Raw genomic sequence first — 26,391 nt, forward strand, 5'->3', positions numbered from 1 at the left:
GCAGCTGCGGGTGGACAGAAACGGGGCGCTGCGGCTTCAACAGGCCGGCAGACGTCGTCGTCGTCTCTGGCGGACACCTGCCGTAATGAGCGTGCGCGTGGCCGCGCCCCCGACGCAGCCGGCTGGCCTGCGCGCTCGCGGTTTCCCTCGCGCGCGCCCCCGCCTAAAGCGGTGCCCTGTCCCGCGCGCGCTCCGCGGTCGGCGCGCGCGTCGGGTCTGACCGTGGAGCGGAGCCGGTCGACTTGTTGTCCCGTCGGCCCGGAGGACGTTGACTTTGCTTTCCGTGCCCTGAACGCAGCGTTTGTTCAACCTCCACCGGGATTCCCTTCCGGTGGCTTCGCTGGACCGGAGAGCCGTCCGGGGCTTTTCAGGGGTTCAGCGCTGTTGAAGTAACCAGTCATTCAGGCCAGTATGTACGCTGGACGCAAGAGGCGAAAACCTGTGCAGAGAGGGTACGTGTCAGTGTATGTGTACATATTATTATTATTATTATTATTATTATTATTATTATTATTATTATTATTATTATTATTATTATTATTATTATTATTCCTATTATTATTATTGTTGTTGTTGTTGTTGTTGTTGTTTTATTATTATTATTTTTATTATTATTATTATTATTATTATTATTATTATTATTATTCCTATTATTATTATTATTATTGTTGTTGTTGTTGTTTTATTATTATTATTTTTATTATTATTATTATTATTATTGTTGTTGTTGTTGTTTTATTATTATTATTATCATTATTATTGTTGTTGTTGTTGTTGTTTTATTATTATTATTTTTATTATTATTATTATTATTATTATTATTATTGTTGTTGTTTTATTATTATTATTATTATTATTATTTTTTTTTTTAATTATTATTGTTGTTGTTTTATTATTATTATGAACTTAAACTTGAACTTATAATAATAATAATAATAATAATAATAATTATTATTATTAATATTATTATCATTATCATTATTATTATTATTATTATTGTTGTTGTTGTTGTTTTATTTTAATTATTATTATTATTATTATTTTTATTATTATTATTATTATTATTCCTGTTAGTATTGTCATTATTATTGTTGTTGTTTTTATTATTATTATTATTGTTGTTGTTGTTGTTGTTATTGTCATTGTATATTATTATTGTTATTATTGAATCTTGAATTATTGTTATTGTTATTATTGTTGTTATTATTATTATTATTATTATTATCATTGTTGTTATTATTTAGTACTGTTAGTACTGTCATTGTTATTATTGCCGTTATTATTATTGTTATTATTATTATTATTATTATTATTACTCTTAGTATTGTCATTATTATTGTTATAAGTGTTATTGTTATTATTATTAACATAACTTTTCATTTAAAAGTTTATATATTATATTAACATATTATATGATATATAAATCAAATAAGAAGTTCATATTTACATATTCATAAATGTGTACACACACGAGTAACATTCAGCAGTTGTTAGTTTGTTTGTGATGGAATGCTGTTATAGCTGGTGTCACGCCTTTAAGGTGTCACTCTATATGGCTTTGAGAAAACATAGTTATTTCCTAAATGTATACAGACATATATACAATATTCTTTTGAGTTTTAACAGACGTCTGCTACTGGTGGATACTGGGAGCTGCCCAGTACAATCCACTGGCACACTGCGGGTTGCGACAGTAACAAATGCTTTTAGGGAGCTTGATCGCAATTATTTTAGCTAATAGCGATCATTTTGCAAAATCGTTCCATTCCACACTCGTATGTTTCCATTCAAATTTACATTCAAATTTCATTTTCGGTAAACAGCTCTTCGTCATATAGTGGATGTGTATTATTACATCATTCTGAGCTTATACTGGGATAGTTGTATAAAATGCACAAAACAATTCAAATGAATTGTTAATACTAAAATGTCATGATCGTAACTGCCTTATCTCTATGCAGGCAATCAAAAAAAAAGTAGAACATAACACTATATATTACATAATATTGTGATACGTATTCATGTCCAGGGCCAAGCCGGTCCCGGTGGACGGGACCAAGACCAACCCGTCCAAACGGCACCGCGAACGTCTGAATTCGGAGCTGGAGCGTCTGGCCGGGCTCCTGCCCTTCCCACAGGAAGTGACCTCCAGCCTGGACAAGCTGTCCATCCTGCGCCTGAGCGTCAGCTTCCTGCGCTCCAAGAGCTTCTTCTCAGGTGATGCTCAGTCCTAGATGTTAAATGATAATTACAAATATATGGAGTACGGTAATTACGGTGACGCAGACCAACCGTGTGATGTTTGGTCTTGTACCAACGGGCACGCTCAAAAGTGAATGGTTTAAAGGGAAATTTGACCACGCGGCAGCTTTTAAGGTAATTTTGTGATTACAATAATGGACTTGCTGATTCTGAATGTTTGCCCAAAAATCAGGAATGCCGACACTGAGTTCTGCTCCTACGGCGACGATGGAAATAAATTAATAGTTCCGCTGAAAGTCAAAAGGGAATACAACAAGTGTTTCCTGATTTGACCGATGGAAGGAGTTGAGATACTCTTATAGACGCCCTTTTGTGAGAAAACTGCGGGAATTGTACAAACGTGATTCAATTACGATTCTAATTTCAACTCATTGTAATTCGACAGGTTACTCTGTTAAGCTTCATGTAGCGGCCAATACAAAATACCAGTCCTTGAATTTGACTGCACAGCACAGACTTGAGTCAATTTTCCCCCGTACAGACATCTAACAGGCTTCTAGTCACTATCCAGCCTGTTTTAATATGGGTTCATTTTGGGACGGTGGCGTACAGAAAACACTGTTTATCTCATCATCAACATCGATAATCCAACCCTAAACCCGACCACTGACCCCTAACTCTTCTTCCGATCCAATCCTTCCAAATCAAGTGTATTCTTGTCCTACTTGGTGTGGCAAGTTTTGAATAATTAAACAAACAAATAATAATAATAATAATAATAATAATAATAATAATAATAATAATAATTATTATTATTATTGATAATAATAACAATAATAATAACAATAATAATAATAATAATAATAATAATAATAATAATAATAATAATCAATATGATTCAAACAATTAAACCAGAAAAAATATGTGCCCGCTAAATGAAATCCAAATAAAACAATTTTAATTTAAATTTGGTGGATTATGTTTTCCCATGTGCTGTGTATCTAGTTGGTAGTGCAGTGTGTGGTGTAGAAAACAGTGTGTATCGCTGAGTGTGTATTCCATAGTCTGAGGGTACAGTTGGTATCAGACAGAAGGTGCACAACACTGATCTGCGTCAATAATTCAGCAACAAAGCCTCGTAAATCATTCATAAGCTGCAGGAAGCAAAATGTTTGTTTTAACGCCGGGGGGGCGGGGGCGTGACCCCGTGCTTGGTCCGTCTGCAGTAAGAGCCATGTGCGTGGCTAATCCAGCGTAATCTAATCTACTCCTTAACAGTTTTGAAAATAAATCCGCATCCCAAACCCTCCCAAAAGTGTCTCAAATAAATGTCTTTCTATTAATTTTCTGAATAGATTTGTATTGTGATTTGTCTTTTCTCTAAGTGCGCTGATGTGTTTCCCACCGCGATGCACTGAGCTTGCGTTGAACGTTGTGGTTTATCGTCCGACACGTGCTCGTCCTCTAAGCGGGATCATGGTGGAGTGAAATCTGCTCAGTTTCCGCTCTCAACGACTCCTGATGAGTGAAAATCCGTCATAGCCAATCCATAACCAAATTCCATATTTTCATGACTAATTAACTGAATGGGATGAATAACTTTAGTTGGCTGTTTTTTAACTGCCATGGAGCATTTATGTGTCTTAAGCAATATAAAAAACATTGGTCATTGTGAGTGAATGTCTAAACTGGACAAACTGTATCAAGCTTCTTTTTTTAAATACTTAATACAGTAAAAAAAAAAAAAAGCCATACTCCTGGAAACTCTAGGTGCGTTCAAAATTCTTTTTTTTCATGATGTCCTCTTTTACGGGGAAAAAAATCAACTTGGGTCATTGCAAAATGGGTTCCAGCAGCACTCACAGGCCTGACACGAATTCAACAGTTATTGTCATCTGTTATTAGGAGAATAAGATTGTGTGTCCCGAACATTGTGCTCCAAATAAATTTGTCATTTCATGACAATTAAATAACGACAAAATACTAGTGTGTAGTAAGTAACCTGTGCTGTTGAACGCGAGCTGTGGATTTGGCAGCTTATAAACCCTTCCAGGTCCCAGTAATGCACTGGGACTCTACTGGGATGCCTTTGTGTTTGTTGCGCTCCACTGTGGGTCAACTGCTCTCGCCTCGGGCCACAAGACGAGGAGCCGCTCCCTGACCCACATCCTGACGGTGGAGCCGGGCCCCGGTTGAAGACCTCCAGTGTGTTTCGGGTTTCAGCGAGTGGAGGGGCTGGCATTTACAGATGAAAGCCCCAGAGAATAACAACACTCCAGGATAATCCACTTAAAAAGGGTTTACGGATATTTGAGGAGGGCCGGGGGCCAAGGAATGCCCAATTCTGAACTTTTCACTCCACCACCCTCCATGCTGCATCCACCCAGCACTAGTGGCCTACTGTACACAATGGTAGGCATTGTAGGAGTCCTCCTCCGTGTGTTTCTCCAGCAGGAGCACTGTATTGTGTCTTCAAAATAAGTTTATGGAAATGGTGGTGTAATGTACTGAAGAACCCTTGAAAAAAAACGACAGATGACGAGTTGTTTGATTGTTTGGGATGCACCAAAAGGATAAATGACAAATATTGTATTGTATTAAAAGTGGAGTAAAAAAAAAATTGAGCTGCATACATTGAACAAGTTTTTTTATTTTGTAAAATAAAAAAATATTATTTTGTTTATTGACATACTGTATGTCTATTAAGTTGAAAGACAAAGTTTGTTCCATTTTTAGAGCATCATGCAATTGACCCCAAATCATCTTTATTTTGCAGGGGCTCAGCCACATTGAGCAGCTAGTTATTTTTGGCAATAAGTTACAGTAGGCTACAGCACGTTCTCTGCCTTCTAAACACATGCACACAGTACACACCTTTTTGATACATGAATGAAAATGATGATGGAGACAAAGGTTACATTTGAAAGCTTAATGTGTTTTGTAGTGACTGCACCGCAATGACTGTATTATTTACAAATGTGGAAAGTAATGTAATAATGTCATAATAATTCATTCAATTGTTTTTCTTGAAAAATTGGAGGCTCCATAAGTCCTTCAATTTGACATTGAAGTTGATTGACAGATAGATTGATAGATCGATAGATAGATAGATCGATAGATAGATAGATAGATAGATAGATAGATAGAAAGATAGATAGATAGATAGATAGATAGATAGAAAGATAGATAGATAGATAGATAGAAAGATAGATAGATAGATAGATAGATAGATAGATAGAAAGATAGATAGATCGATCGATAGATAGATAGATGGAAACCCTTCTTAAGACCTTTACTGAACATTTTACATAAAATAATGTCTCGAGAGATAATGTCTTGAGAGAACTTGTGTTCAGGAGCAGTGTGTATTTGTGTGTGTAAGTACTGTATTTTGACATTTTTATAGCATGTCGCTTTCCGTGCACATGTTTTGTCGGTCAAGCAGAACATACACACATACGCACACAAACACACTGGCGCTGTCTGCAATGTCAGTGCAACATGCTGGGTAAAAAAATACACACACACACACACACACACACACACACACACACTCATAGCTCAACCAAGTCCATCTCGCTCTCTAAATAATTGATTGCTAGCATGCTTTCTCTCTCTCTCTCTCTCTCTCTCTCTGATCCTGTAGTTTGGGTTTTACTTGGATGGTGGCAGATACATTTAATTGTCTAGGTTATATCAGCATTATTATTTGTGTTTTTACTTTGTATTTCAGTGGCGTCACAATATTTTGTATTTAAAGTTCATAATGATGTGGTGATCTGTCCGTCTGCCGGTCTCTTTCTATCTAGTATGCGTGTGTACATGTATCTCCTGCCATCTCACTGTCCACCCAGTGAGCATGTTGTGTAAACCCTGCGTTTCTGCAGGTTGCGTAAAGCCCATGTCCGCGAGCCGCTTCCCCGGCGGTCTGGCTGAGCAGCCTGTGCTTGCGTGCTAGCTAGCGGGCTCTGAGTGACAGCCTCTGGCCTTGGAGACCCTCCGTTGCCAGTCTCCCAGTGCCGAGCCTGGGAATGGGGCCTCCCGGAGCCCGCCGGACAGGCCCCTAAACCTCTTAGGCCAACACTCCGCTCTTGACCGAGTAAAAAACTGGAGCCGATCAACGGCGGCCAAGTGCGGGCATGACTGCTGGAATGTTGGCTGCTTCTATAAGACCCCTTTTCAATTTGAAAAGATCATTGCATTCACAAATGTTTAGAATTAATTACAGCTACTCCCCACTAAACGACCTACCTGTTTAACCAGCATTCAGACTTACGACCAGCTCTCCAACCAGTCTGTATTGTACGCTGCTTACAATACCGCGGCGTGTTGCGCGGCATCTCAGCGTCAAGCATCTCATCGATCTATGCGATATACACTTTATATACTGTATATACACTATATATACTATATATACTGTATATACACTATATACACTATATATACTCTATATACACTATAAATACACCATATACACTATATACACCACATACACTTTATATACTATATACACTGTATACATCTCATCTCATCACCGTTCTCAGTGTTGTTCCCGCAGTCTGTCAGTATTCACTACACTAGCGTTCGCAATTGCCACGCCCGTCCCTTACCATGAAATAACACGTGTCCTCGCTTATCGATCAATTCACTTAATGACCTGGTCCTAGGAACGGAACTGGGTCGTTAACTGGGGAGTACCTCTGTATTATTTTACTGCCAAGGTCCATGAGCCGAGCGAACGGAACCAACACGCTTTTACACTGCTACTGTGACAAATAAAGATTCTTCATTCTTTTTCTTCTTCTACTCTTCCATTCGGACAAGGAGTGAGAACAAAGACTTTCAGGATTCAGAAAGTTTGGGAAAATATTTGCATGGAACTACGTACATAAAACACAAAAAATGAAATAGGAAATACTAACTCGATTCCAACTTGTAACTCTTGAGCTGACGTCCGTTCCAGTCTATCTCTCCTTGTCGGGAGGTTTGAAATCACAGTTAACTCCAGACTTCTTGCGTTGTGTTAGAAGCCCCTGCCCCAGGAGGTGTCCTACTCCCCTTCAGCAGGTCTTGGCAGCTTGACCCGCTTTTCTTTGTGTTTAGGGTCAAAGGTCACAGTGAAAGCCCATTGCAGTGTGAAGAGGCAGGGGCAGAACATTGGATATGTCCGTCTATCCTTTAGTCTCAGTACAAATCTCCCTCAGTTTAATTTGAATTCGTTTTTTTTCTAAGCTATTTACACGCTACACGGTCCGAAATATTTTCTTATAGGAATTTCGGTTCACGACTGTTTTGATCGTGTTGCGACCCTCACGATTGCATTCTCCAGTCGTTTTAGAAAATCTCTCTTTGAGCTCGTTCGGGCTAAAAAAATAAACAAAGGCACTACCTTCCCAGCGTGCGGCTGCGGTTCCTCTCGGCTGCACAGGGATGCTCCGAGGGATGTTTAGCTCGGTAAAGACTGACCCAGATACTTCCTGCTGGGCAGCGCTGATGCCGGCGCTGCGGCAGGAGCTGACAGGCTCCGAGGAGGCTGACCTCCGTCTCACCTCCACTCTAATGCACCTTCTCCTCCGCCGCTCTCCTCACCATCTCGCAGGTGATAAGTGCCTTCAGCCTCTCCACCATCATATTTGCCATCCACCCACGCATCTCTCTCTCTCTCACCTGCTTCTCTCTCTCGCACTCCTTTGTGGGTCAACCTCGCTCTACCATTTTCCGGGTGTTGCAACATCTCTTCGCTGGACCTCTCTCTCCATCTCTCTGGCCTCTCTCCATCTCTCTGGCCTCTCTCCATCTCTCTCACTCTATCCCCCTCTCTCTCTCTCTCCAGGTTTCTCTGTTTCACTTTCTCCCTGTCTCTCTTTCTCTGTGCCTGCTCTGAGGTAGGTTTTACTTTTTATATCTCCCCAAGACTCCCCCTGACCGCTGCTGGATCTCTACACCCTCACAGTTTCCTTACCCTCTTGTATACCTCACCAATGAAGCGCGCCCCCTAAAGCTTTGTGTGGGACTTCCTACTGATGGTGGGAAGTTCTACTGGGAAGGGGACCTGTATACTTTTTACACATAAACATAAAATAATAACCTTTCCGCAGACCCCTTGCAATTTGTTGAGTATCACATAAGGGACGGCGGACCCCAGTTTGGGAATCCCTGCTCTATACAGTATTAATCATTGATGAATCCGTATTTCTTTTCACTGATCCTCCCTCTTGTAATTTCCAGTGGCCCTGAAGAACCAGCCGTCCAATGGTTCGACGGTCAACACCGCTGGCCACGAGAACGGCAAGACGACGGGATCGGACGATGGTTCCATTCCCGAGGGAGAGCTGCTGTTGCAGGTAGGTGAGCAGGTGTCACTCTGATATGAGGCTTAAATAGGCTATCAGTGAATATACACAGTTCGGGTGGGTATCGTCCGCGGTTACCACTTCTGCGCTAAATGTGTTCCATTGAATCTGTTCGGGGAAAATGTGGTCGCCTGCTGCAAATGTGTGTTTGTTTGATGAAGCCTGTAAAGGGCCGTGAAAATGCCACTGGGGGGGCATGTGGCAGGCAGAACTGCAACAGATAGATAGATAAAATAGATAGATATAGAATAGATAGACAGATAGATAGAAGAATTGCCAATGAAGATAAAGTAATAAGACATTAACAGTAAACAATAGAAATAAACCAAACAATACATTTTGGATATATGAGTAGATGTATGTACTGATATTATGTAGGATTCCACTTCTCACCCTATTGGATTTGATAAGACTAGTGCATGCCAGTTCGAAATGTAAGACTTTGTAAGACATTTTAATGGCCCAGTTTAACAAAATGTCAATGATTCAGTCCTGTGTTCCACAATGGGAGATGAAACCGTCGGTTAAAGTCGTACACCGGGGAAAGACACTTGTGTGAATGAGTTGCAGAGCCCTGAAGCCCCGTCCCCCACTGGCCCGCTGTTCGCTGTTTATTGAAAGTTTATTAATTTTACACGTGTCACGTGTCCAAAGTGCACCAAATTCGACACTGCACATCCGTGAGTCCCCAGCAGTACACCCGCCAAGTGTGAAGTAGGTCGGATGAACGGTTGTTGAATAAAATCAAAGGACATGCTGACCGACATACAGACAGACAGACATTCAGACAGATTGACAATAAGACAGACACACAGACAGAGATTAATTTCTTTATAGTTAGTTAGATTAGAAATAATAATAATAATAATAATAATAATAATAATAATAATAATTATAAAGTAATAAAAATAGAAAAATGAAATTGGCAATATGCAATAACCCTAAAAAAAAATACAAATAAACAATGGACAATAAACATTTCGTAATATATAATATTTAACTTTATGATAAACAAAATGAACAAAAAGCAGTAAACTAAACACACTAAAACGAGGAACAGGAAACTAAGAAAGAAAATGTATGAACTGCATGCGCTGCAATGTTGCTGTGACGTCAGGTCTGTTCTCACAGCAAAACAATGAATAGAATGCTACTACAGTGCAGTACTACAGTGTTATCTGGGGTGTTGTTCTGTCACCCAAACGTTACTTGGAAGGGTCCACGAGTGAAAAGAGGCACGAGGCTCCCACTAGAAACATGTGGACGTGGTGCCACGCCTCCAGCAGACGTCCGGTCCCCTGTTTGTCCTTTGAAATGATATTCAGTGACTGGCCTGAAGTGGGACGCTGCTCCCCGTGTGCCATCACCTCCGTCTGGCTCCCCGAGGGAGCGAGGGAGGCCATGGGGGGGGGCGGTGTTCGAGGTGTGACTCCCAACCCATCAGCGCTGACCCTGTCCTCAACGTGCCCCCCCGCCCGCCCGACGTGAGGAGTCCTCACCCTCCTCCTCCCGCTGTGATGCCTGAGGGAATGACTCACCTCCTTCACTTCTCCTCCTGTCTCCCTGCCTTCCCTCACACCATTCAACTCTCTCTCTCTCTCTCTCTCTCTCTCTCTCTCTCTCTCTGTGTTCTCTCTCCTCTCCTCTGGTTAAAGGATAGATTCTCTATTTTTCAACCCAGCCCTCGTCTAATCGTTGGATCCCATCAAATACACCAGTTCGTAGCAACGCTTTACTGTTGAGAAAACGTACCACTCTGCCGCAGCTCCTCGCTGTGCTTAAACACAGTCCAATTGGGCAGACGTTTAAGGCTTGAAAAAAGCATCCCGTGTTACTGAGTGTGTTTTTATAATAGCAGCAACACCACAATTTATTTAGAACTACTTTTTACAATGCTGCTGCAGTACATCCAAAGGGTGATGTTGGCTACAGCAGGTTGTCAGTAGGACACTAGGCCACTTAACTTAGCTCTTTGGTTCGTTAATGTTGAAAAGTTAAGAAGCTATCATTTAAGATTAGGGGTGTCATGAGGGGTGTTCCATTTTAGACTTCACAAGCAGATTTGCGATTCTCCCCGTATTTTTGTGGTTAATATTGTCCGACACGGTCTCCATATTGGGGCGGTCAAGAGTCGCCGGTAAACAAATGCAGTGTGCCCTAGGGCCCTCTGCTGAGTCAACTGCGGCTTCCGGCTCCAAACCAACTTGGGAGTCAGGCGAGCTGCGGTCGACCCCCGAGGGGTCCGCTGCGCCGCGCACTTCACTGCACCGCCCTCCGACACTAGGTTCTGCAGGAACGAAAATTGAATAGAATTTGAATATCCCAAATAAAAAACCCAATAAATTTCATGTAAGTTCATCCAGTTTGCATAGTGAACGCACAATAGAGGGAAATATTCCCGGTAACGGTGTGCCAAGGCGGCGGAGGCGCACAGGCGTGTGTCCCCCTCCTCCGGCGTTTCACTGTGTACAAGGGAGAGTGCACCTTTGGCCAGAATGCCCAGCAATTCCACAGATGTGGCGATGAAATGGGAAATAAAGCCATTCATCACCGACGGAATGTCCTCTAGTGCAGAGGTTCCAAACCACCGCGGGGGGTATTTGCCACCGCACCGTGAGAACACAGACAGGATTTTTCAGGAGCGATCCGCGAACTGATTCACAGCAGAGCAGCAGCAGGAAACGTAAACATAAATTAAATACATCTAGAGTTTTTATTTGCTTTGTTTGGAGAAAAGATCCCTCTGCTCCGAACGCGGTAGTAATATTGGTATATTCCTTAATATCCCTTTTCCTACCAGAGTGAACCTCTGGAAAAATTTGCATCCGTTTTTTCTGCGCTTATTTTGGCTAGTAACTTAAAAGTAGTGTAATACGTAACTTATTGTTTATAATTTTGTTTATTATTTATTATTATTTATAAGTCTAGTTTTGATGAAACTCCTAACTGTTTAGGTTGTGCTGTTTAAATATTCTCATATTTTTGTTATTATTTATAATTTTTAATATTCAAATAAAAGTTAATCATTGAGAAACAAGTGTTTTTCTTTACAAAACAAGACTCGATAGTCTAACAATGGCATAGCCGTCAGTGCTGGGAAAAAAATATATATTTAAGTCGAATCAAATCGTGACCCTAACATCGAAAGTCAAATCGCATCGTGGATTTAGAGTGACACCCCTATTTAAGATAAAAAGGCACGTGTAATCTCATCTCATCTCATCTCACCCTGCGTCTACAGCATGTTAAAAAGTCAGATGTGTGTGTGTGTTCCCAGGCTCTGAATGGCTTTGTCCTGGTTGTGACGGCTGACGGCGTCATCTTCTTCTCCTCCCATACTATCCAAGAATACCTGGGATTCCAACAGGTGAGCACACACACACACACACACACACACACACACACACACACACACACACACACACACGCCTCTCAAAACTCTAGAAGTGTGTGTGTGTGTGTGTGTGTGTGTGTGTGTGTGTGTGTGTGTTAGTGTCCGTTACATACACACAGATATATGCCTTTATGCCTCTGTCTGCCTTCCACAATCTTTAAAAGATGGAATAATTGAGACACAAAATAAATTAGGAGTGTAATTTTAAACCCCAGAGTTAATTATTTTTTTTTTTAGTTGCCATGGTGTTCCATATTGCATGACCTGGAATCAGTAAAAGCCAAGCTCTATTCTGTGTCGGGTGGATGGATAGGTAGATAGATAGACAGATAGATAGATGGATAGATGGATAGATGGATAGATAGATGGATAGGTAGATAGATAGATGGATAGATGGATAGATGGATGGATGGATGGATGGATACTGTAGATGGATCGATGGATCGATGGATCGATGGATAGATGGATAGATAGATAGATAGATAGATAGATAGATAGATAGATAGATAGATAGATAGATAGATAGATAGATAGATAGATAGATAGATAGATAGATAGATAGATAGATGGATAAACTCCCCCTCTTCCCTCCATCTGAGGCATGTCAGCTCGGGTCTACCGAAGCGAACCCAGATGTTTGTTGACATCTTCGCCAAGGAGGTGTGTGTGCTGTGTTTGGAAACACGGCATGGCGGAGAGGCGCAAGGTGTTGCTAGACGGGGCCTGTGGCGGTGCGTCGTCCCTGGCAACCACTGCTATGGAGATGAACGAGGGATGGGCGAGAGGAGGGAATTCATCATCACAATAACTATGATTAATTTAAAATAGAACATGATGTCTTGGTTTTAATAACGATGCAACGCTAGAGAGTCAGTCTGACAGATAGATAGATGGATAGATCGATAGATAGCGATATAGAGAGAGATATAGTTATAGATAGATATATAGATATAGAACATGTTCAAGAAAGATAACATTTCAGGATAGCAACGTTATTCTCATATGAGCACAAACACACACAAAATGAGGTCCGGATAAATACACATGCTTAGTGAGGAGCCATGTTCCTGGTGCACTTCTAAACCAAAGAAATAGTTAAATCGGAGACTGGACCTCACAAGTAAAGTAAAACACACATACACACACGCACACACACACACACACGCACGCACACACACACACCCTCCAGTGAGTTCTCTGCTCTGATATGTGACGGCTGAACTCTGGTTGACCCCTGCAAGGCTCGTGCTCGCGCTCTGTCGGGAGTTGAGCACGTTAGCTGGCTCTGAAAGACGCTGATGTTAAAACAAAAGGAGCAAGCAGCACTATTCAGGGACAATTTGGGACATTTTAGGCGACCTTTCAGGGTAAACATACAGGCTCAGTTTCCAGGCTCAACCTACAGTAAGTCCAAGCAATCCCAGAACCACGGGCGGGAGAGATGGAAATTCCACCGCAATAAACCTGTTTTGATGGTTATGTTGTTTTGTTTTTCCAGATCTTCCACTGATTCTGTTGCCCTGATATTGTTGTTGTTCTGATGTTGTGGCGCTTCTGTCGTCTTTCCCAGACGGACGTGATGTACCAGAGTGTGTTTGAGTTGATCCACAGTGAAGACCAACTGGAGTTCAGGAGGAACCTCCACTGGGCTTTAGACCCCTCCACCAGCACCCAGCCAGGAGAAACAGGTCCGTCCAACTGTGTGTCAAAAACACATTTTCCACAACTGGGCGCCATTCAACCCTTTTAACAGGGAGAGGTTTCACTTATGAAGCCTTTGTGGCTCGAAAATACAAACTCTGCAGAGGACGAGCAGCCGTGGCAGGAGCTCAAGGGGAAGGGATGCACGTCAAGATGCATTATACCAAAACTGGACTACACAAAGCCAGATCATCACAACGTGAATTACAAGGGCTGAAGACAGTTTTATTCTCACTGGCTGTGTAATATTTTCCTGCAACATATTTACATGTGTTTTGAGACCTTTGTGGTTTATTTTGCGTCTAAATCAATCTGTTACTTACAATAACATGAATGAATGCGTGAAAAAATGTTCTTCAATGGTGTTTAAAGCCATAATTGTGGTGAAGTTATAAGAATATTTTTAAGATCAGCAAATGGTCTATGGCATGACAAAAAGGGCCATTACAACCAATCTGGTGGATGTGGAAGATATTGGAAACGGTTACACAACGAACAAAAAAACAAATCTGAGACAGGAAGAACTGCACCGAGCAGGTTAATATCTAGCTCCTATCCCTCAACGTGAATTGTTTCTGCTGATGTTGAACCTCCAGAGACAGAGCAGGTTTCTACTTCCTCCCCGGTGACCTACGACCCCCAACACATCCCACCCGAGAACTCCTCCTTCCTGGAGAGGGGCTTTGTCTGTCGCTTCCGCTGCCTCCTGGACAACTCCTCAGGCTTCCTGGTGGGTCCTGTGTGCGCTGGTGCTTGAGGGATTCGGCTAATCAATTAGGAGTATTGATCGGTGGTTTGTCTGTTAGACTATATACCTTGGGTATTCAGTTAATTGACCATCTCCAGTTAGTGTAGATTGTATGGCTTTTACTGATTCCAGGTCATGCAATATGGAACACCATGGCGACTTAAAAAAAAAATTTAAACTCTGGGGTTTAAAATAACACTCCTATTGCTAAATATCCTTTGGTGATATTTTCTCCGAATCTTCTCCGTTCAGGCTACAAAATGGTATGTTAATTATCTGATTTAGTGATAGGACGATATTATATTTTGACTGGTTAGAGTTGCATATATAATATATTTCCACACGTGTCCCACCACAGCAAAAGCCGCCATCTTGCGCATTTCTAAAATCGCCAGGAGCAGCCAAATAAGTTGAAAAAACCTGTCTTCAAGGAAAATGAGATTTTTCCAGATTCGTGTCTTTTTTATATCTCTCAACGTATTTTCAAAACAGAGTTTGATTTACAAATAATAGAAAAATGTTAAACCGCGGAGTTAAATATTCCCGTTAGATTACATGGGGAAACGCAGTTCACTTACCGAGACGCAGAACAGCACTGAAAAACGTAGATCGATCGTTTCCTTTAAAGCGAGCGTCCAGGTGAAGATCATTACTCCATATTCCATGTGACGTGAAGTCACAATGTGAAACTGTTTTTATGGAATTCAACCTTTAAATCGTACTACTGTTACACACACAGAGCCATTGTTGTGAAACGGCGAAGATGAAAAACCCTTCGCGTCACGCACCTACGTCATTTCCGTAAACAGACGGTTAAAGCGCAGCAAGGGGGTGTTTCGGGCTCACTTGTCTGTGAAAACTTTCTTCTCCGTATGGTGAAGCGGATGGTGGAAGCTCTGAATCATATTTCAGACCTTAATCTGAGCAGTGCGATAGATCCAAGTCAGTGTTAGCAGCGCGTCCTAGACTTCATTTTTCACAATGATAGTCAGTTCTCCCACAGCAACGCGGAGAACGGCAGCGATGCTGAATCTGATATAACTCCGGACTTGGAGAACATTCCAAACAGCGGATTTCAAATTTAATGTGAGAATTAAACAGAATATTTTCAAGAACCAGCGGAGGAGACTGACGATACATGCGTTGTTGTTACAATGGAAGAAGTTGATGATGTGATGAAGTCCGTTGAGGTTGGTGACAGATTTTAAGATTTCAGATTCTTGAGACTCATAAAATTGATAGACTCTACATTTTGTTCTGTTGTCCGTACTTTTAAACTCCAAAGAAAATCCACTTTTATAAAACGTGTATTCTACTGTTAAATAAAAGCTTTTTTTTAAAACAAAATTAGTTGTGTGTTGTTGAGCTGTTCGTGATTGGCCCATTCAGCAGTATGTAAATTAGTCATGAGGCTTTGTTTGTCCGCCAACCCCTTTTGCAATCTGGGAGCTGGCTGAATGAATCTGGTGTGGGTAAAACTTTGGAGGTGATTATCTCGGAAATACGGTTTGCCACACCCTTGTCATTAACAAGTCAAGTCAAATGATGCGGGAAAAAAAAAAAAAGTAGAAAGCCGCCAAATGACCCTTAAGTATGCGGTGGATCACATATATACATACTACCAAAGTTATAAATAGCAATTACGCATGTATATGTGACCCACCGTGTACTTTAGGGTCATTTGGCGGCTTTCGAGTTTTTTCCGCATCATTTGAAAGTGGAGAATCAGAGCTTACAAACAGGATGTCACTTGTGCAAAGCAAGTAAATATTTTCAAAGCTATGACTTGTTAATGAGGGTGTGGAAAACTGTGATTCTGATATAATCACCTTCAAAGTTTTCCCCCACACTTGGTTCATTCAGCCAGCTCCCAGAATGCAAATGGTTGGAGGACCAACAGAGCCTAGCTAGTTGGCACATGGCTACTTAACATCCTACTGAATGGGGACTTGACACCCTGCTCAATGGGTCAGTCACGGCTTTGTTCTTGTGTTTTGAGGGAATGTTGAACAGCATCATCAACGCACAACTATTTTTGTTTTTAAAAAAGCTTTTATTAACAGTAAGAATAAACATGTTTTATAAAAGTGGAATTATTTATTTATTTTAAAAGTATGGACAATACAACAACATGTAGAGTCTATCAATAATATGAGTCTCGGAAAATCAGCCTTGGTGTGTCTTTTAATATATAAATGAGCATATGCCAAAGTTCTTGGAGTTATTACAGTATGTTGGCGAACCCCAACCCTACCTCAGCTACACTCTCAGAGCCTGGTTCAGAGAGGCCTGGGGCCTCTTTTCATTTTACTTTCGCCGCTGGCTGCATTTGCAGGTAAGCTTGACAATCTTGTGCATTGCTACTTGTTCCTAATCTCCCAATCACCAACCTTAAAATACTCAGTTTCATCGTCACATTTAGGTTGAAATCCGCTGTTTGAAATGTTCTCCAAGTCCGGGATAATATCAGATTCAGCGTCGCTGTCGGAGAATGACTATCATCGCGGAAAATGTAGTCCAGTACGCGCTGCTAACACTGACTTGGATCCATCGCACTGGTCAGATTAAGGTCCACGATATGATTTTGATCTTACTCCACCCCTTCTCGTAAGCCATAACAACACGGAGACGAAAGTGACGTCAGCATTTCTTCTTCAATGGTGGACGTTGGTACACGCCCCCTCCATAATGATGTCTCTGTTTGAGTAGTAGTAGTAGAGAGTAGTATGATTTAAAGGTTGAACTCTATCAAAACGGTTGCACCTTGTGACTTCACATCACATGGAATATGTAGGAATGACCTTCACCTGGACGCTCGCTTTAAAGGAAACGATCGATCGGCGTTGTTCAGCGCGTTTTTTCAACTTATTTTGCGCAAGATAGTGGGGTTTTGCTGCGGTGGGTCACATGTTTCAATTAGTTCTACTAATAAGCACAGTTGTTTGACATTTCTGCTTCGTGAATCTATGCAGTCAGATAATCTAAACAATGATCTATACAATAAATACAACTTATATACGTGACATGTTTTCAAAGTCAGTGAGGCTGTGGCAGAGAAAGCAGAGAAAATAACTCTTAAGATCCGAAAATTAGTCTACTGTGTTTTTTCTCCCGTCCGTCCCTTGCCTACATCCATTTTGCCCAGGCCATGAACGTCCAGGGCAGACTCAAGTATCTCCACGGCCAGAACCTGAGGCAGAGGCAGGCCGACGGGCAACCCAGCACTGCCCCGCCCCGGCTGGCCCTGTTCGCCATCGCCTCCCCGCTCCAAACGCCCGCCATCCTGGAGATCCGGACTAGAAACCTGATCTTCAGGACCAAACACAAGCTGGACTTCACTCCCATGGCCTGCGACGCCAAGTGAGTACAGGATGCCCAAACTGAAAGCTTTCCAGTTAAAAAGGAGTTTTGACATGCATTCTGGGGTAACAGTACATACAGTACATGCGTTAAGAAAGAACTTTAAATAATTCAGTCGGTTTAGCTAAAACCAAGGCCCCAAATTGAATAAAACAGTTTTGAAATGTGACAATGTGATATGCCATATGACATTTTTTCGTGCAAAATTACTGTCACAACATTTATAATCTGTTTAAAACTAGAAGTATTTTGTCTCTTATAACAAATATTCAATGGCGAGGGAATCTCTCTATTTCTTATTTAGAAATTGGTATGAAACTGTACTAAATGTATCAAAAAGGTCTTAAAAAGGCTTGTATAAAATAACCTGCAGATACCCTGTGAATGAAGAGGTGACAGCTTTCCAAAATGGATAAAACAACGATTTATTTATAAGCACCAAAGCCCAGCTATCCATGATTCAACAGACTTACAGGGCTTCATGGCGAGACTCTGCTTGTGTCGATACGGCCGCTGGCCTACAGGAAGTGATGTCACAAGCTGATCAGGAAATCAAGCTCCGTAGGATACACAGAAAACAAAAACAAGGACTATCTGACTGTACCTGCTAGAAGACATTTTACCATTCGACAGCCCTTTCAATCTTCTGTTTCGATCACAAGTCTTACGGGATGAAATTTATACTCTTGCCTTTTTAAACGGATAAATGAATCGGCAGTTACCACTCGCACCCACAGGGGGCAGTCCTTAAAGTTCCAGTGTAGTTTGAAATGACTTCCACGCAGCAAGTAAAGGTGGTTTGTTTAAATGCTATGCGTTTGTTCCAGAGGGAAGATGGTGCTGGGCTACACTGAAGCGGAGCTGAGGGTTCGAGGATCAGGCTACCAGTTTATCCACGCCGCTGACATGCTGTACTGCGCTGAGAACCACATCCGCAGTAAGAAACTCAGGAGTACAGCATGGCAGGATTGTAGGGATGACGTGTCGTACGACAAAGTCGAAACTAGCTCTGCCAAGGGGTGGCCATGCTAAAACGTTCCCCCTTCAGTTGAAAAGTTGAATTTTGATCCCATTTGAAGAGTTTCTAAAACAGTACTAAGTTAACGCCATTACTACTCCAAGAGGGGGAGAATCACCACGGGTGAGACGAATAAACATAAAATCAAACAACAACATGTACATGGAGAAACGTAAACGTCAGATGACAACACGTATCGACCAAACAGAGTTAACAAAATCCTGGAAAATTGGAACAGCAATTGAACACGTGGCCTCTTCCAGTCATAGTTATAGCAGTAAAATGAGGGAGAATAAGGTAATAATCAGGAGGATGGGTGTTCGGAGGTGTGTTCAAAGCAGGTATTGGTGGTGTGTGTGTGTGTGTGTGTGTGTGTGTGTGTGTGTGAGTGTCCGTCCACCTGTGAGTGCACTATTTGTCCCAATTAGTTCTGGTGTATGAGGTTGGAATTATATTGTAGCACCACCAAGCCACAGAAAAGGCAGCCGTATAGACACTCCGCGACTGAAGGAAAGCCCTGCAGCCACAGAAGACCCCCCAGCCCCCAGAGAAGCCAGGAGCCCACGGCGCAACACCCATGCACGGCCCTGAGGAGCATAAACCAGTCCCAGAGAGTGCGAGGAGACCCTGCACCCCCGAAGCGCACACATACAACCCACCCCCACGTGCAGGCACAAGACAGACCAGCGGCTGCGGAACCTAGGTATGGACCACGGGCCCCGAGCCAGGTCCTGCGGCGACAGACCAACACCCTGCCAGAACCACCCGCCCCGCGAGCTGACTGGACCCCCAAGCCCCCCCAACACCCTGCACAGAGGCGACGCCCGCCATACTGCAACGGGCTAGATGCCCCACCTGGCCACAAGCCCTGAGTGCCCACCCATGAAGCAAGTGCTCTTGGTGCAAGACACCAGGATGACAGCCCCCCAACGCATGCAGACAGCCAAATATGTGGGCCATCAACCACCCCCGGCAGGGGCGCCCACTGCGGAGAAGCCACCCCCGACAGCCGCCTCCCACACCTCAACCCACACCCACGACGGCGGGAAACCTCCAAGAGGCCCTGGAAAGCACCCAGAAGAACTCTCTGCAGCCCGGCCGGGTCTCAGTGGGCCAGAAACCAACCGGCACCAGGCACAAGCCGCCAGGACCCAAACCCAGCCGGCAGGGGGCCCACCCAGCCAATTGGGTAGACATACACCAACAATCCACATGCACCAGTGGCCGTACACACTCCATGCACACACACACACACACACACACACACACCGTAACACTTTGACCTGTAACTGAAGTCCGCCATAACAAAAGCACTTTGGGCGCTTGTAATCGAAACAGTGTCTTTGATTGGTAAAGAGAGCGGCCAATGTTGTTACGCTGCGACCATTAGAATGTCCCACTTTTCGGCCTCGTCCAACTGCTCCAACTGTGTTGGACTACAATGAAGCTGGAAAAAGTGATTGACGGCTTATTGAGTGGAGAGTAGGGATATTAATGCTTAATCCCACAGATTATGGAGGAGATTGTGTAAAGCTGTGTGTGTGTGTGTGTGTGTGTGTGTGTTTGCTGAGCGGATAGAGAAGTGACCCAGGACTTTGGATTCACATTCTGAGAAAATTCACAGTCACACAATTCACACACCCAGTAAGTCAGCTGATGTAAGGTTAAAAGCATGGCTCGGATAAAAAGTGTCAAAAGTATGTCAGTCCTTAGAATTTGGTCTGAAATGTAGTTGAGTAAACATATGAAGTCCTCTAAAATGGATTTGGCCTTCACATAAAGTACAAATATCTATATTGTACTTGCCCAGAGCAGGAAATGAACAGAAATGGGACAAAATAGGAGGAACATGTTTCTGATTAACACTGGCCCTATTTAATTCACATGAAAAACTATTTTAGATATTATATTTTATAAAATAAATTTACACGCTCGCGGGGAGGGGGCCATGCCCTTGCGCCCCCTATTGACCAATCGCCATTGATGTGAATACAGCATAACGCTAACTGTCCTGTCTGATGTGCTTCCAGTGATTAAAACCGGAGAAAGTGGACTCACTGTCTTCAGACTTCTCACCAAGGAAAACCGCTGGAAGTGGGTTCAGGCCAATGCCCGGCTGGTCTACAAGAACGGAAAACCGGACTACATCATCGCCACCCAGAGGCCCCTGGTGTAAGTACATCCTGCCAGATGGAAAACAAGATAAATCCAGATGGAAAACAAGATAAATCATTGCTTTTGAACATGTTTAGAATTGCAACAAACCAAGCTGGTGTCTGCTTGTTTCCAGGGAGGAGGAGGGTGGGGAGCACCTGAGGAAACGCTCCCTGCACCTCCCCTTTACCTTTGCCACCGGAGAGGCACTGCTCTACCACACTAGCTTCCCTCTGCACGGCTTCCCGGACCCCCACCAGGCCAAGACCAAGGCCAAGGGCGGCAAGGCCAAGCGGGGCAGGCAGGACCGGAGCTCCAAGGATGAGCTGGACCCCAACTCCCTGCTGGGGGCGGTGATGAGCCAGGATGAATCTGTATACGTGTGCGAGCCCGCCGCCGTGACCAAGACCTCTTTCCACGGAAGCCTCTTCAGTGAGCAGGGTGCGGGAAGTCTGGCGGGTTGGCGAGGCGACACCGGTTGGAACATGTCGACCAACGAGTCAGAAGGCGACAGCAAGGTGTCCGGCTACGACCCGCTGCTGTCCACGCTGGACTCCCTGTCCCTGGACGGGGATGAGACCTGCTCTAACAGCGAACTTTTCAGCGCACTGGAGAGCCTGGGCCTAGAGGCTGAGGACCTGGAACTCCTCCTACTGGACAAGAGGATGGTGCAGGTGGAACTGGACCCTGGCCACATTCCAACACTCAGCGACCTGCTCACCAACAATGAGATCCTCTCCTTTGTCCACGACTCCCTGGAGGGCAGCTCAGGAGCAGGGGACACTGGGGGCGGTGTTGGATCAGGACCTCCAGACCTAACAGTCCAAAGCAGCGCTGGCCACCAGCCCGGGCCCCAGCTCACCGGCTCTCCTCACCTCTCCCAGTTCCAGACCCCAACCAGCTCCCGGCAACGTAGGCAGCCACCCATCGTCAAGCTCTCACAACAGATGCATCAGCACATAAACGCCACCCAGTTGGCAAAGGCTCCACCCTGGGCCGGACACATCTCTCTCTCTCAACCAGGGACTATTAACCCCAACCCGTTAGCCGGTGTTCACAACAGCCACTGGCAGGAAAACCACTTCAACTCCCACGAACACACCAACAGCCTCCAAGCTCAGCCTGTAGCCAGCGTCTCTCAGCTGAACAGTGAAAACAAACACCTCAGTCAGCTTCTGGCCTCAAAGCAGCCGTGGCAGGTCCAAAAGGACCTGATGCTGCTCCACATTCAGGCCCAAAACCAGAGACCGGAAGCCGATACCGACCTCCTGTGGTCCGGATACCGCAACCCACACGGAGCCGACCTCCAAAATGGACACGCCCCTTTCTCACAAGTTCCGCTGAATGGCACAAACAGCACTGCGGGTTTAAACAGTGCGATTATACCAAATGTTTCTCTCTGTCAGGGAACGGTGTTGGCCACCTCGGCCAATCAGCCGCCGTCACACCACAAACACCAGCAGGTTCTGTCAACTAGTCTGACTGAGCTCCCAGTACAGAACCAGTCTGTGGACTTGGAGCAGTTCCTGGTGCTGTCCCAGCCGCCCTGCAGCATGCCTTCCTTAGAGGCCTGCGGCATGTTCAATACCACGGTTAATCATGATGGAGCAGCAAGCAAGGTGAGAGGCTGACTACAAATTATGTTTTACAGGCTGTTTTTAGTGGAAGCAGAGTTAATTTTGTCTGTCTGTCTCTTGCTAAAAAGGAATGTCAAAAAAGAAAAATATCGAGGGGATGATATAATGAATTACTTCAATAGGACATTTAGCCCCCTCATTTAGCCATTTTATCGTAAAGTAAGTTCGACTAAAATAATAATGATGATAATAACAGAAGTAATTAGTTGTTATAAGTATTAAGGTAATAATAATTAAAAAAATTTCAACATTTTTCTTGAAGTTATTATCTTGAAGTAGAAATTGTGTTGTAAAAAACTCCCAAAAACTTACACAACCACAATTTGGATAACACAACAGAGAGTTTTTTTTCAAAATTGATTAAAATAACTATAATAATAATAATAATAATAATAATAATAAATATACAGTAGCTGCAGGCAGCAATACACAGGGTCCACACCAATTACAAATTTTGGAGTTCCCATGGGACGTAGAATCAATTTGTGCTGTCGTTCCGTTTTACATCAGCACTACATCTAAAACGAGTTACAATTTTCAGAGTTTCCATTGAACCCAGCACTGACTGACGTAATGATTCAGTGATGCGAGGTTTCCGAGTCATTCCGTGACATGCAGAATTACTACCATAAGTCGATTTACTCGTTGCGTGTTATGACTTTATCCTAAAAAATTGAACATGGCTGTCTACTACCTGTAGTCCACGGAGTCCTGCCCCACGGTGTCGCTGTTGAAGGAAATTACTCCGTGTGGAAGTTCCCAAGTCCAACGCGATGCACACACACGCTCACTAGGGAGGTAACACTATGAAATTTCACAGTATGGTACGGTATATACTACATTACATCAATACCACGGTATATGGTATTAATGTTTCCCCCTTTGTTTTCTGTGTATTCAATTAGTAAATATTTTATATTAAAAAAGAAAGACACATGGTGAAGCCTCTGCGGCGCAGCACGGGTAGGTGCTTGTCGGGGCCCTCAAATTCAAAGGAGAGGCAAAATAAGCGACATATAGATCAAAATACTAATTATTTGCAAAGCTGAAGATGTAAACTGTAATTCACCTCACCTCATGTTGGTGCCCCGCGGTAACAGACAGGCAAATATTATAATAATACATTTAACGAGTAATTCCCTGAAGCACCGCTTTCCGCCATGTTTGTTGACACTTGCTCCCATGCACGCGCGAGTACAGCACGTGTGCGAAAAGTACAGCGTAAAGCACCGTGTCATAAAATATTGGGGAAAAATTCAGAGAATAATACAAACAATTGAACAATTACAATAGGGGATCCACCCCTGTTGGATGGACCCCTAATAATAATAATAATAATAATAATATTAAAAATACATGCTTCATAATACAGTAAATTCATGATTAATAATGAATACATTTAAAATGTTTTTAAAACGAAACCATTTTAAACAATAACATTAAACAATTTCAAACAAAAACATTACATTCTTAAAATGAGGAGAGATGTCTTTGGGTCTGGATTGTGAGACGGAGCCCATTTAGGAAGATTGGTTCCCAGCTCTCGGGCTCGACCTCGCCTCGCTGCCCCAGTGACTGCCCGCCGCCCACAGGGCCGGGGGGGAACCACAGCTCAATGCTCCTCTGCTACGTCTTGAAAATGTTTTTTTTCTGAGTCAGCAGCTAGAGGCAGCGGGCAAGGGACGGAGTTGAGCCCAAACTGCGGTGATGTGACCAGACATGCCATGTAAATAGAATGGGCGAGGAGGGACACACAGAGCCTCAAAAAAAAAGTGCGGACAATGATGGAACAGTGGAAAAAGCTTTAGGTTCGGACTTCACATTACTCACATCACTGATAATAAAGAGTTTGAAGGTGAGGCATCAATTCAAGTGGCCGCACCAAGAAGAGTAAAATAATTAATATGGTCTGAGTGGAGTAGGGGTAAAGTAGCGGTAGAGTAGACACCCATGTCATTTTCTTCTCGAGGAACAAAAGATATCACTTGTTCCTCCTGGCCGAAACCTGTTATTTCCCAGGACAGAGATTTAATGTTCGTCATCAATTCCCTCGGTAATCATTCAACATTATATCAACGTAAAATTTCACCTTTCACCTTTTGACTCATAAAGTTCTGCTCTAATTCTGTGTGATAGTTCAATATAACTGTTTATCAACTCAGTTTTTTTGTATTGGCATGAAATTCGCAGAATGAGGTCTGCACACTTGCACAACATGGCTTTCAACTAATGACTAGTTTCAGTCGGGTATCATTCCATATATTACCAAATTGTTAATAATATAATAATTATAAATAGATAATATCAATGCTACTGAATCCTCCTGTATGACACTGGCCTGCACTCAGAGTAAATTCTGTTCTCCTCCGACTGGGTGGGTTTCAGTGTCATTCTTCCAATAACTTGGCTTTAAAAGCCAGGGTCGGGGCGGTAAATCCACGGAGCAGAAGACGAGAACGAGGTTGATGGAGTATGGAAAAGGAGAAAGGATGGGAGGAATAAAAAGACTAGTGTGAATGGAATAAGGTCACCGCCGTCCAAAACGCCAGCGCAGCCCGACATCCATTCAGTGCTCCTCCTCTCGTCTGCACTGTGTTGTTCTTCAGGGTCACTGCCCGTTGCTGAAAGAAAAACTCTGGCAGCCCGTGCAGCCAAGCATGAGCTGCGCTGACCTACAATCTCACTGTCATCATTACCTAACGCAGGGAGGAGGGCAGGGGGAGGGCAATGGTTGGTTGGATTTGGGCAGACTGGTAGCTCTCCCAGCTTGGATCTGCTTTGGTTGTAATTTAACTTTAAAGGAACAAGAAGAAACATTTAATTCACTTGCTGCGAACATTTGGGCATGATATATTAGAGGGGTTTGGAAATTCTTGATCAGTGCTGGTCAGTCCACTGTCAGCTGGATAGCTGCTGAGACTTCATACGCTCAAAACAGGCCAGGACTCCGTGCCGTGTTTAGGAGGAAACACCACTCACCCCCAGATCCGTCAGCCTCTGCTCAATCCTTACCCCATGAACTATGCTGCTGATATTCACACACCGGTTTCATTTTAATTTGGACTGCCAAACATCCATCTACCAAACAATACAGTAAATGATACAGATACAAAGCAGACCCCTCATCTACGAAGGCTAAGAATCCTTGTGGATTAGAAGCATCACGTTTGGCAATGTTGGTGTACAGTAGTTTCTATGTCTCTCTTCAGTTGGCCACTATTTGGTGCTTACTGTCCAATTTTACTAAGTGCACCTTTAAATTAATTAACTTCTCTGCGTAAAGTGTGCTGGGTTTATCATCTTGTAGAACAGGGACCGTAGTAGTTTTGATTCACTTTGAAGAACAATTCAGTGCAAAGACATGGAGAGTATGTCACGTCTGCCAAGGGGCCTTGCCATTAAAAAAAGTTTGGAAACCCTAGTTATAAACAGTCCATTCACATTCGATGAATATTAAGCATCAGAGAGATTCTTTGCAAAACAGTTCTTTTTCTTTTTCCAAATATATATTTTCAACGTTCATTTTCACAGTTCACTGCTGAGGGGAGGATTTGTGGACAGGTTGCCTCACAAAAATCGAGCGTTTAGGAAATGCTATGATGTTACTTAACCTTAACCTAAATTGCATCCAGACGTAATGTTTTTGTCTCTCTCTCTCTTGGCAGGAAAACAACTGTATCATCAGCACGAGCAACGCGGCCTACCTCAGGAGCTGTCTGCTGCCCAACGGCAACGGAGTGGCGTCTACTGACGTCCCCGTCCAGGACCCACAGAAAGCAGGATTTTTTTCTCTGGCTGGGGCTCAGCTCCGGCTCCCGGAATGA

The 26,391-nt window shown here is 43.3% G+C and overlaps 1 protein-coding gene across 1 annotated transcript; it reads left to right on the forward strand.

Annotated features, from left to right (window-relative positions):
* Nucleotides 1-411: 411 nt before the first annotated feature.
* Nucleotides 412-26,391, forward strand: LOC307247738 (aryl hydrocarbon receptor-like; the record flags this gene model as incomplete). Its single annotated transcript, XM_080023861.1, is given in 12 exon segments — nt 412-452; nt 2,030-2,217; nt 8,431-8,546; nt 11,833-11,922; nt 13,520-13,648; nt 14,255-14,380; nt 17,544-17,758; nt 18,586-18,695; nt 20,807-20,948; nt 21,067-22,264; nt 22,337-22,549; nt 26,233-26,391. Coding segments are annotated over 12 exon segments (2,727 nt in total).

Source organism: Zeus faber, assembly GCF_960531495.2.
Source record: "Zeus faber genome assembly, chromosome: 2".
Taxonomy (NCBI): domain Eukaryota; kingdom Metazoa; phylum Chordata; class Actinopteri; order Zeiformes; family Zeidae; genus Zeus; species Zeus faber.